This window comes from Acomys russatus, chromosome 6 (assembly GCF_903995435.1).
Source record: "Acomys russatus chromosome 6, mAcoRus1.1, whole genome shotgun sequence".
Classification (NCBI taxonomy): Eukaryota; Metazoa; Chordata; class Mammalia; order Rodentia; family Muridae; genus Acomys; species Acomys russatus.
In genome coordinates this window covers 50,380,326-50,393,211 of record NC_067142.1, presented here as the reverse complement: position 1 = coordinate 50,393,211, position 12,886 = coordinate 50,380,326, and the positions used below count along the sequence as shown (strand labels likewise).

At 44.7% G+C, this 12,886-nt stretch overlaps 1 protein-coding gene across 2 annotated transcripts in view; it reads left to right on the top strand.

Moving 5' to 3' along the window:
• Positions 1–12,886, top strand: part of Rgsl1 (regulator of G protein signaling like 1) — a 62,756-nt gene that overhangs the window by 20,301 nt on the left and 29,569 nt on the right. For both annotated transcript variants that reach the window (XM_051147595.1, XM_051147594.1), the window contains 5 exons: positions 681–842; positions 2,396–3,363; positions 4,840–4,902; positions 5,733–5,955; positions 8,919–9,026. In XM_051147595.1, the coding sequence (XP_051003552.1) occupies positions 681–842; positions 2,396–3,363; positions 4,840–4,902; positions 5,733–5,955; positions 8,919–9,026 (1,524 nt within the window). The remainder of the gene's footprint in view (positions 1–680; positions 843–2,395; positions 3,364–4,839; positions 4,903–5,732; positions 5,956–8,918; positions 9,027–12,886) is intronic.

The following is a 12,886-nucleotide window of genomic DNA, read 5'->3' as shown; positions in this document are numbered from 1 at the left end:
GTCGGATGGAATATAAAGATACACAAGGCCATAAGTTCCTGCTTCTTAAATCTTCCACAATGGTAGGAAGCAGACATGGAGCCTGTGGTGACCGAGTACTGCTTCCTGTTCTATTCGGTTCAGTAGTGTCAGGGTGCTGAAAGGCTACTGGCCCAGGATGACACTCCAGCCCAGTACGGAAAAGAATTCTTTCCCCAAGGAAAAGAATTTTTCCCTTCTTTTCCTAATAACACGATAGCCCATGGTTTGTACTGTCATAGTTTTCCCTAATGTAACTTTGTTTTTGTTTTTTTTTTTTTTAAAGCAAAAGCAAAGGAGGACATGAAGGACACTTTCCCATTGAGTCCTTTTCCCTCTGCTTCCCATCCTCACACACTAGAGACCTTGTGGAGACACTCTGTGTAGCCTTGGCTGTCCTGGACTCACTTTGTAGACCAGGCTGGTCTCGAACTCACAGTGATTCACTTGCCTCTGCCTCTCAAGTGTTGGGCTTAAAGGCGCATACCAACATGCCTGGCTCATGGAGACATGTCTTAACTGGAAGTAGGCTAGTGATGGATGGTGTTTGGTTCAGCAGAGCAAGCCTTGGGAAGGCATGAGCGGCCACACAACGATTCATTCACCAAAAGGGGCGGGACTAGAGTACAGCTCTGACTCTATCTCTCCTGCCTGACCTGTAGGTGAAGAGTTGCTGGACTTCTGGATCCTTACCGAGAAGATCCTGAGCATAGATGAGACGGACTTGTACATGAGAGACTACTACCTGTCCCTCTTGCTCGTGCTCAAGGCCACTCATCTGCAGGAAGGCTCCAGAGTGGTGACTCTCTGCAACATGAACATCAGTAAGGATCACAGAGGGTGTGTGAAATGGAGTTCCTGTGGGATGGAATCAGCAAAAGTCACTCTGGTATCTGGTGACCCCCATCTTTTGCTTTCCACGCTGGTACCCTTCTCCATCTGCTCAGTATCAGGGTGCAGGTGGAAGTCATAGCCCGCAACAGAAAAAAAAAAGGTTGAAAGACACCAGCCGTGCTTAGGGTGGAGCTCATGCCTTCCTGAGATACAGCTGGCCAGTGCAGGTTGCCTAGGAGAATAAGAATTGAGACAGGATCGCTGAGAAATTACTGTGTCTTCTGAGTTTGCCTAGCTTTGCTGTATTTTTTTAAAAAGATTTATTTATTTTTAAAGATGTATGTATTATGTATACAGTGTTCTGCCTGCAGGCCAGAAGAGGGCACCAGATCTCATGACAGATGGTTGTGAGCCACCAAATGGTGGCTGGGAACTGAACTCAGGACCTTTGGAAGAGCAAGCAGCCAGTGCTCTTAGCCTCTGAGCCATCTCTCCAGGTGCCCTCTCCCCACTTTGCTATATTTTTATGTAAATGAAATTCTTTAGAACAAACAGCAGTTGGGCCTAAGGCAGTACTTGTGACCGCCCTTTGCAAGCAAAGAATGTCTTAAATATTGAAAGAGTTCAACAGAAATTATTTGTGGTTTAAAGAGCTTAAGATATTTCCTGTTTGGCCTACTGTCTGAGACCTTGTCTACATACTCTCTCCAGACTATTGGGTTCATCCCTATTAGGCACTTCCAACCCACTAGCACTATGTTCCAAAAGATATGCTGTCTGAGACTAACCATATTCTTCTCATTCCTAAGAATAATTAAAAATTGATAACATTATCTGGGTGTGGGTGATTATGCCTGTAATCCCAGCATTGGGAGGTAGAGATGGGAGGATCACAAGGGTCATCTTGGCTACATAATGAGAGTAGCCTGTGCTCTAGGAGACACTTAAAAAGCCCCATACTATTAAATCCAGGGCTAGCAATGGCTGGCTATTATTTGGGCTATTATTTGAGGGCTTTGATTCCTTGGGATTATCCATTCTTTTTTTTTTTTTTTTTGGTTATTGTTTAGAATCATGAGCCCTAGTTGCATTTGTATAATCTCGGTTTTATTTTTATCACATTTTCTTGTATCTTTTGCTTTTGTTTATAATGCATTCTTTAAAAAAAAAAATGTGCTCAAGATAGCCCACAAACTGTGTTGTCTCCATTGGGAAGAAAAAAAAGTAATGAGAGAAAAGCAGTTACTGTCTACTAAGTAGGCATCAAAGGCATGCCACAGCCAAGTGTGGCGGCACACATCTTTAACCTCAGCACTTGGGAGGCAGATCTCTGAGTTTGAGACCAGCCTGGTCTACAAAAAAAAAAAAAAAAAAAAAAAAAAAAAAAAAAAAAAAAGCATGCCCCTGGGTTCTTCTTGCTTTCACCTTGGGGACTTCACTCAGAATGAGCAACATATGCTATACATGAAGACATTTCGAAAGTCTCCAACCTCCTGCTCACCATCCCCACCACTTCACCCTTGACCTTTCTCTCTTCTTTCAGAGTCTCTCCTGAACCTCTCCATCTGGCACCCCAACCAGTCCACTACCCGAAGGGAGATCCTAAGCCACATGCAGAAGATGGCTCTGTTCAAAATCCAGAGCTACTGGCTCCCCAACTTTTACAACCACGCCAAGATGGCAATGGCCAGTGAGGAAGCATGCCACGGCCTGATGCAGGAATATGAGACTCGCCTATGCAGTGTTTGCTGCGCGCATGCAGGGGGGCTCCCTCTAAACATGAGCATCAAGAAATCCCACTGCTCCCAAAAGAAGTATTCAAGCAGGAAGGCCAAGAAGAAGATGTGGCAGCTGACTGAACCTATCTTGTCCCTGGAAACAGACTCCAAGCCAGAAGCCTCCACTAGTGCCCAAGAAGAGGCGCGTCTTCTAGAAAACGTAGTTTTACAGAAGCCTTCCCTGGGGGGAGGAGATTCCTCAAAGGAGACAATAATCCATGTTTTGAACAAGGATACTCAGTGGGCCAAGAAACCCACTGTGAAGAAGAAACCCAAGATCCAATTCCACATGGAGGGCCTCTTTGAGACAAAGTTCTCCAGCCACCTGAGAGCTTCCACCCCCATCATCAACCACCCTGCCCCACTGGCAGTGAAGAAGTCCCTCAAGCGAAACCTCTCCTTTGGGTACACTCACTGGGCCCTGTGCGCTGATGCCTGTGCAGGGAGTCCGTTCCGGTTTCACCTGAAGAAAATGAATTTGAAGGTGGAAGTCCACCTCCTGGACCTTTGGCAGGACCTGCAGCATTTCCTCGGTGTTCTGATGAATAACAGAAAGAACGGGAATGCGCTCTTTCGCCACATGCTTGGTAACAGAATCTGCGAGCTCTACTTGAACGAGCAGATCGGACCGCCATTACCACTCAAACCTCAGACCGTCCAGGGCCTGAAGAAGCTTCTGCCATCTGGGGATGTGAACCCCTGGATCCCCAAAGCCCAGATGGAGATCTGCAAGGTAGGCCCCATGTCTCAAAGAAATGAGTTAGCATCTGGCAGATTAGCTCAAGACTCATTAAAAAAAAAAAAAAAAAAAATGGTGTCTGGCCTTCTCCACTCACCTTGTTGAAGGTAGAATTGTCCACGCAAACCTTCACACGTTGGGGATGTGACTAATCTTCTAAGGTAAAAGTAGAATGGGTTAATGTGTGGTCAGTAGGCACCTCCCATTCTTTTTCATGCCTTCCTCTGGTGCACCCTTCCAAAACCACACAGCTTGGAGCATCTTCCTGAAGTCTTTAAGAACTCTGCACTAGACATTAGGAAGCAAGGGCCTGTCATTCAAATTTTGTTTCCGCTGCTGTAATAAAACACCCTGATAGAAGGCAACACGGGAGGACAATGTTTGCTTGGCTTACAGTTTTAGGTTGCAGTTTCCTATTTCAGGAAAGTCAAGATGGGGACTTAGAACAACCTCCCATCCACAGTCAAGAGCCAGAGAGGACAGTTTGTACCCATGCTGCCTGCTTGCTTTCAGGAGCTTTCCGCACCTCCAGTTAGCCAGCCTAGAGGACCCCACTCCTGGAATTTATTCTTTGACCAGGCCCAGAGCTCACAGACAGAGGTTACAGCATGGTTTCTGCCACGTGCCTCCACCTCTCTGGATCTTCCTTAGAACAGCAGTATATCAGACAGTACCCATCGGCCTCCACCAAGCCCTTTCTCTACTCTGTGCCTTTGCCTAAGCACCTCCTACTGCCTGGAATGCCTTTGCTTCGCCTTCCCCCTGTCAAACCCCTACTTATACTGGAAGGTGCAAACTTGAAGTTTTCTTGCCTTTGGAAACTCCTCTTGGGTTTTCCTGACTCAACCACATACAACAGTTCCCTTCCCTCTCTTCTGGGAGAACTCTGCCTACATGTCTATTACGCATATGCTGCATGTACCACACTGCGGCTCACCCTGCTGGGAGGTGAGCCCCTTGGAACAGGTCTGAGGCTAGCAATTTGGACAGCGCCTGGCACATGGGAGACACGTGGAGAATCTTTGCCAAGTAAAGAATGTGGGTGAATAAATTCAGCTTAGGTTTTGTTTGCCCGCTCCTCCCAAGCAGGAGGTGTGAGAGCAGAGTTGACTGGTTTTCAAAGCCATTTTTGGAGAACCAAAGCTAGAGCTCCGGGAAGACACTTAAATGCTCTGAGTTACTTTGCCCTTTCAAAGAACTTTTAATTGCCATTTTCTGATGCTTACGGAGAGGCTTTGAGAGCTGCTGTATTTAAAAAACAAAAAACAAAACCAGAAAAACAACAACAACAACAAAGAAGCACTGTCCACTGAATGTTGCAGCAATGAGAAGTCAGACTCTGTGTGGGGTGGCCACAGTCACTCTGCTGTGTGGGGTGGCCACAGTCACTCTACTGTGTGGGGTGGCCACAGGCAGCTGCAGCCAGCTGAGGGTCCATCCCCTAATGCTCATGCTGTGCTTGCGTTCCAGGTGCTCAGCCCCTGGTATGATGAGTTCCTGAGTGAAGAGGACTACTGGTTCCTCGTCTTCACAGTAGGAGGGACTTTGGGTTGTGGAGGACGCAGGAGGGATGGGGGAAATACTTCTGTGTTAGAGGCTCAAAGGAAATGAAACTAAGACTGTTTTCCTGGAGACAACTGGAGATGGGCGCATTCCTTGATGTTTAAAGAATATAAACTTAAGGGCTTGGAGGGCCGGTTCAGAGATTTGGAGTGCTTGCTGTACTTCCGGGGAACTCAAGTTCCCAACACTCACATTGAGTAGCTCATGACTATGTATAACTCCAGCTCGGAAGTTTCTGAGGCCTTCTTCTGAACTTTCTCTCTCTCTCTCTCTCTCTCTCTCTCTCTCTCTCTCTCTCTCTCTCTCTCTCTCTCTCTCTCTCGTGTGTGTGTGTGTGTGTGTGTGTGTTTGTGAGAGATTGAGAGAGAGAGAGAGAGAGAGGGAGGAAGGGGGAGGGAGAAAGAGAGAGGGGGGAGGAAGAGAAATTATTATTATTGTTTTTAGCATGTAAAAGCAAAGAGTGTTTATTCCTCAAAAACAGCCTGCATGCAGAGGTCAGCCAACCATACACAACGGCGGCATCTGAGAAATTATTTTTTTAAAAAAAGAAGATAAAACTTTCAAGGAAAAAGACTTGGGACATGTCTAATTCTAAGGAAGTTATATTCCTATAGATTTCTCAGAGAAAAGAAATTAGATTGGGGGGTAGGCATAGCATATAAAGGTGCAATAACCCCAAAGACTATCAGACTAAATCTGTGACCAGGGTCCGTGGGGGACTGAGTTCCCACAAATCACTTGCTTCTGGCTGACTCCTGCCACCATGCTTGTCTCTCCCTTCTACTCCTAATTCCTTTCAGACTCAAACACGCTTCATCAAAGCCCGATGGCATAAAAGAGAACCCACAAGCAAAGAAGAATATATTTTTCTTTACAAAAGGATTCAAGAATCTCTAACATTAAGCCAGGGCTTGGCTAACATGCAGGAAATGGATTCTATGGAGTGGAAAAAAGTGGCGACTCAGAACCTGCGACAGAGTGGGTCTCTCCAGGTAGAAAAGACAACCCCGGTGTTCTTAACAGGTAAAGGCACTCACTTTATTGTTTTTGTTGTTATTGCTATTTAGGTTTTTTTTTTTTTTTCAAGATAGGGTTTCTCTGTGAAACAGCCCTGGCTTTCCTAGACTCGCTCTGTAGACCAGGCTGGCCTCGAACTCATAGAGATCCACCTGCCTCTGCCTCCCGAATGCTGGGATTAAAGGTGTGAACCACCACGCCCCTCAAACCATTATGTTTAGGGGACTAGAAAATATAAAACCCATTATATCAGCAATCACTTATTAAGAGTCAGCACTGTGCACTGTGAAGGTCACCTCACTTGCTCTTCAAAATGACACATCAAACCAGCTCTAGATAACTAATAACCAATGCCCGGATGATGTCACCCTTCAAGGTCACACTGAGAATGACCATCAGGATCTGAATCCAGGCACACTGACTGTGGTCTCTACTGGCTCTGGAAGCCAGGGCACTGAAGTTGGAAAACTTCTGCCCACCAAAACCATCCCCACAGTTAGCATGCCACACTCCATGCCATGCATCTGATGCTCCATGCCGCCACACTTCTTCCAGAGTCAGCTCCAAGGGGCTCTAACTTTGCTCCAGGTTTCCTTGCGGACTCCAGCCACACAGCCATACTAGATGATCTGTGGAGTTCCACATGAACTCTGCACAAGCAGATATACTTTTTTTTTTTTTTTAACTATTTTAATTTTTTTTTTTCAAGACAAGGTTTTTCTGCGTAGCTGTGGCTGTCCTGGACTGTCTTTGTAACCCAGACAGGCCTCAAGCTTACATAGAGCCTCCTGCCTCTGCCTCCCAGAGTGCTGGGATTACAGGCGTGCGCCGCCATGCCTGGCTGCAGATACACTTCTATACCCCAAGAACCCAACCCAGTGAGGCAAAAGCTGCTTTCTGCTTTCATTGCCCAGAGCGTCATCAAATCTCTTGCTATTGTGGCCTTATGGTCACACCATACTGCGACTGTGAAGTTAACTCTGCTCAGTTCACCACATGTTACTAGGATTAATATGTGGCAGCTTCTAGAAAAAGAAAGCAAGCCTACTTCGAAAGAACAAGGATTTACAATTACTGGTGGTATCTTTGAGGCATGGGCTATTTCACAGTAGACAACAAGGAGAAAGGATCATATCCAAAACTACAAGTTTTGCGCATACTCTACAGTAGCAATAGATGTTATGGTTTAAAAAAAATGTGTGTGTGGGGGTATAAGACTTAAAACACTGAAGTCAGAAGCACTAAGGATGAGAGACAGTGGTGCTTGCAGTTGGGTGTGAGGTGGCCACTGGACCTGAGAAGAGCTGATGGCTTTAAGAAGCTAGTGCTGACAGACTGACTAACTAGCTCACAAGAGGCCTTTTCTCATTAGGAGACCCACACTAGGCAATGTTGCTTCTTTACACAGTCATGCATTTAACATGGTGCTTCTATGGGAGCTGATTGCAATAGACTAAGCTGTAAGGGCGGACTCTGAGGACCCCAATCCATCTCAGGAAGAGACACCTCCCCCAACCCAACCGGTCATTCTGTAGACAAAGAGATTGCCAAGAACGCTGCAGCTGCTTCTTGGTAGCTGTGAGAAGCAAGAGAGCTCAGAACGTTAATGGCATTTGAGACACCCTGTAAGGTTAAGGTAGCCACACCAGCTGGTAACTAATGTCCAGTAGGGTCAAGAACTAACAAAGCCAGAGATCTCGGTATAATCAACAGCAAGACACCTGCAAGGTAAGAGGTAGTAATTCTCTTGCTTCAAGTTAATTTGTTAAGACCTTTCTTATTTGGGAATCTGACTTTTTGTGAGCTCATTTGAGAACTAGCTGCTCACATACCAGGATGGTGTAGGGCTTTTGAGAGTGATCAGACTTGGCCAAGTGACCAACAGCTTAGCAGGTAGCCAAGGTCAATTACTAAAAAAAAGCCAGAGTCAGAGATGGATAAGGAAGGCGTCAACCATCCCTAATTGAGAGACACATGACCCAAGAATAACTAGCTCCCTGGTTGCAGCAAGGGCACGTACATGCATAGGAAATGCAGGCCCTCCACCAGCTCAGCCCCTAACCCAGAGAACTAAACAACCTCAGTAGAGACTACCTCAGCCTTTGTTCAGTTTTTATTATTGCCCTACAAAAGCCTTGGACAGAGAAAAGCTAGCCGTTTCCCCACGCTTGAGACTTCCTTTCTCACTCTCAAAAGTTCTACTCACTTTTCTTCAATGTTTTACTTTCTTTTAATAATTCTTAATAAAGCCTTATTCTAGCCAGGCTGAGGTGGTACACATCTTTAATGCCAGCGCTTGGGAGGCAGGGCAGAGGAAGGTGGATCTCTGGGAGTTTGAGGCCAGCCTGGTCTATAGAGTGAGTTCCAGGACAGCCAGAGCTACACAAAGAAATCCTATCTCAAAAAACCTAAGTAACAACTAAAAAACCTAACTAACACCTTATTCTGCTTTGTTTACCTCCCAGAGTCTGTGTATTTAATATTCATTGGCATGAAACATTGACCCATTAATCCAGGTTGGTCTTGGAAGACTGCTCAGTCAGTACCAAGTATCTTAGGTCCTTGAGTCATGCACAACTGGACCATGAAAGGTCCTGTCATTCTCAAAAACAAGAAAAATCCTAACAAATTATTTGCTATGTATGAAAAAAAAATTAAAGCAATAGCAGAGTATTTGGATGATTGTTTCTAAGGGATCAAAGGCATTTGCATGAATGAGTTACTTATATTGAATTAACAATTGTTCCTTCCAGGGCATATCTCTGTACTAGCAGAGAAAAGGAAACCCACCCATTCTGGAGTGGAGGGGAGTCTGTGTTTTCTTGGTTTTAATTTAACTTACAAAGTTGTATTCTTTAGACACTATTGCCTGAGTCAATACTATTTTAAAGGCATTCTTTTCAAGAAAGGTGCTGGATATTGAACCTTAGAATGGACACCTAAACACTGCCTCTGGTTTTCCTTCACAGACTTTAGTAAAATGACCTTTGAGGAGCTTTCCTATAAGAACCCAAAGTTGGCCATAGAAAAGATCAGTGAAGACTACAAAATATACTGTGAAAGGGCACCTCAAAAAGGCAAGTATTTAAGGTTAGAGAGAAGGCAAGTGTTTGTTTTGTTTTGTTGTTGTTGTTGTTTTTCAAATCTAAGAATTCTCAAACTCTAGAGACCTAAGCCAAAAGAGGACCCATACCTAGTTTGTAAGGACATAATACCCCAGAGGTAACCACCATTTGTTCCCACTCCTACAAAGTCCTAGAAGGTGTAGTGCAAATAAAAGGCAATTATAAATTGAAGATGGTAACAATTAAGACAATTCACTTTTCTTTTATTATTTAACAGACATCTTAAATAATGTGACTTCATCTTCTGCCAAGTTTTCCTGGAGTTAAAGATTTTTGTTGTTTCTTTCTGGAGTCAAGGATTTGCGGAGGAATATTAGGATGGCTGTTTTGAGTGAGGAAGGCCTTGAGGCATTCTCAACACAACTCTCCAGATACCAGGGGAAACTCAGAAGTTACAATGGCCATTTAGAGTTGTCCCTCATTGAGGGCAGGTACCTGGGCCTTGGTACTGCCACCTTGACCCAGACGGAATGGGTCAGGAGTTGGGGCACAGATACAACTTTGGGCCATTTAGTTTCCTTTGGTTCCCGTAACAGAGGGAGCAGTGAGCTACCAATGGCCAATACTGTTGGGAGAATGAGTGCTTTTGACGCTAAGGGGAAGATTCAAGCAGCATCCTTTGTGCCCACTTGCTTCTTATAGAAATTCCATCGTATCTTGGAGCAGCCTCTCCGGAGATTGGGTTGGTTTCATGGAGAATTTATCCTAGAAAGGAAATTGCACCATTGCAGTGTATATGGACAGGGAGGCTTCTGCCCTCTGCTCCCCATGCTGGACTCCCTTCACACTCAGCTGGAACCTCTGCTGGTCTTGAGGAGCCTAGCAGGTTGGGCAGTATGACCTAGACTCACACCCCCAATTTATATGACACCCCCATTGTCATGAGTTCTCTGGCTGTTGCTGTTTTGCTTGATGATGTATCGTCAACATTGGGCTGAGGAGTGCCAAAGAGTGACAAGAAAATTGTCCCTTTGCCCTAATATTCCCAGATGCTGGACTCACTCTAGTTTTCTCCTTTTTCTATACTTTTGCTCTCCTTCTCTGATGATGAGAAACCTAATTCCTATCGTCATAAATTTATTTACTTTTTTATGGCCCTGTCACGTGACTGATCTGTCTTCACAAGCATCCCTTTGCTCTCACAAATGCCCTTTACCCTCTCCTGGTCTTATGTGTGTTGCTCCAGAACCTCCATGCAAGAGCAACTCTGTACTTTGCTAGAACTCCACAGCCACCTTCAGGCTGGTCCTTTAAAGAAAAACTCTCATCCCGTGTCCCCCACATCTCTGTCTCTGTGTCTCTGTCTCTGTCTGTCTGTCTGTCTGTCTGTCTGTCTGTCTGTCTCTCTCTCTCTCTCTCTCTCTCTCTCTCATTGACCTAAACCAGCAGGAATAAGGGACAGAGACTGCCAGGTGTTGAGTGGAAGGACTAGAGTTGAGAAAGAAAGAAGACAAGCTATACAGACAAAAGCAACAGCTGGGACCAGGAGGTCTTGCATAAGCTGATGATTTATGCCAAACAAGTTTATTAAGAACTATAGTGTTATATATACTATTTGCAGGGGGCGGGGAAAGACAGGGTCAGCAGGGAGCTATGTCAGACAATGTTAGCTAAGAGAATCCAGGATACCTCAGACACAGCTGCCTAAGGACTGAGAATCACAGTCTAGGGGCATGAATTGGATCCCCAGAAACCACAACCTTGACTCCTACGAGGGACCGGCTCCAGCCGAGGACCAGCCTTTGTCCTTTCATGAGGGCCTCTGAGAAAGTCTTTGGTGTGTCTGGCTCTCCACATCTAATGGTTTGTGGCAGGCCATCATGGCATGTAGTCACTCTTCCTACCACTTAGGCTCTGACCACCACCCTTAACCTGGCTATCCCTTCATGAGGAAGTATTACTCATCCTTGTTAGGGGCCTTGTCCATTCTCTGTATGGGTTCTCTCCTCATCTTTCTTGGACTTTCTTACTAAACATATGGTCACACCTTAACATGGATACTTCAGCTAGCTCAGGTTCTGACATCTCATGCAGGCTCACAGCCAAGGGGATTATCATTGCCGTTCTATGTAGGCCTGTTGGCTTAGGCAGAATGTTGTTCTATGTCAGCTTGCTTGCTTTCTTTTGTGAAAAATGGGCATTCTTTCTCAGTCCACTTGGGCTCCTCTCACCGGACCTGCCTTTGGTGATGCACCCCCTCTTTCTGCTTCAGGTGTGGATTCTCCAGCTAAGTAGCCCTTCCTGTGAGGGATCCTCCATTCACCTTGGTTGGGCTTCTCGATCAGTGGAAAGAAGCCATTTATAGGGAAGTTGTCTTACTCGGCTAGGTATCTGGTATCCCACTGGGTCACTGTGGCTCATTCCTCTTTTTGGTGCTAGCACTTATCTACCTTTTTCTTTATTTTAGTCCTAATGATTTTATAATTTAATTGTTAAGACTATGGAGCCAGGGATGGAGAGATGGCAGAAGAGTTAAGAGCACTTGCTGCTCTTGCAGAGGACCCGGATTCTGTTCCCAGCACCCATACGGCCTCTCACAACTGTAACTCCAGTTCCGATGGATCTGACACCCTCTTCTGGTCCCCATGGGCACTGTACACACATGGTGCCCATACATTCCTTCAGGAAAAAACACTCATACACGTAAATATAAATAAATGAATTGTTTGTTAAAAGAATACAAAGCCATAACTTAAGTTTTAAGAGTTTCACTGGTATCAGTTATTATTTTAGGATACGATATTTGTTCTGATTTTATTACCTTCACTGGAAGCATAAATAGTGTTCTAGGTAATTTCAATTGGTCATTCTTACTGTCCCAGCACTCCTTAGACCAAAGATATGATGTGGTAAGTCTGTTGATTTCAAAACCACCCCACTTACAAGTAAACATTTAGGGGCTGAAGAAGTGACTTGCATAGATCCATGGACCTGGGCTAGAACTCCATCTCAGTCCTACCTCTTAAGCATCCTCTTTAATGACCTTCCAGGATGATATTCTGGGTATCTCTGCAGTGGTGCTGGCTGGCATCACTATTCTACAAGTGTTTTAGTTTCCTTCCCAGCTGTCATGAGAAAATATCTGACCGAGAAGCTCTAGAGGAGAAAGGGGTTATTTGGCTTTCAATCCGGGTAGAACCAAAGCAGGAATGTGAGGAACAAGTCACGTCCACAGTCTGTGAGTAGAGAGTGTTCCTCGTTCTTTTACTTTTTGAAGGGATGTGCAGTTTCTTAAGCTTCGTGCCTTTAGAAAATTGCCCACAATCATAAGAAAAATATAGTGTAGGAAGTTTTCTAATTTTTTTCAAGTCCTGAGCATTGCTTTGTGCTCACTGTGGCTTAAACACTGAAAAGTATCATTTAAGTATGCTCTTACCATTTTAAACATCTTTTTCTAATGTTCATGTTTTGACTGAGTTCCTTACAGGTTTACTTATGACTTTGAAATATGTTTTGTCCTAATTCAACATTGTGTTTGTTCTTAGGAAAGGTTGTTGTTTATATTGCTTGGTGGGTTTTCTTCTTCTTTTATATCAACTCTTCTATAGTCTGAATTTTCTTTTCTTCTTGGCTTTTCAAGACAGGGTTTCTCTGTGTAGCCTTGGATGCCCTGGACTTGCTTTGTAGACCAGGCTGGCCTGGAACTCACAGAGATCCACCTGCCTCTGCCTCCAGAGTGCTGGGATTAAAGGCATGCATCACTACACCTGGCAATTTTTTTCTAATACATTTAGTTGCATTTATTTAGAACCAATGTGGATATCTATTGCTTTCAATAATTTTTATATGCTTCCTATCACAGAAATATTATC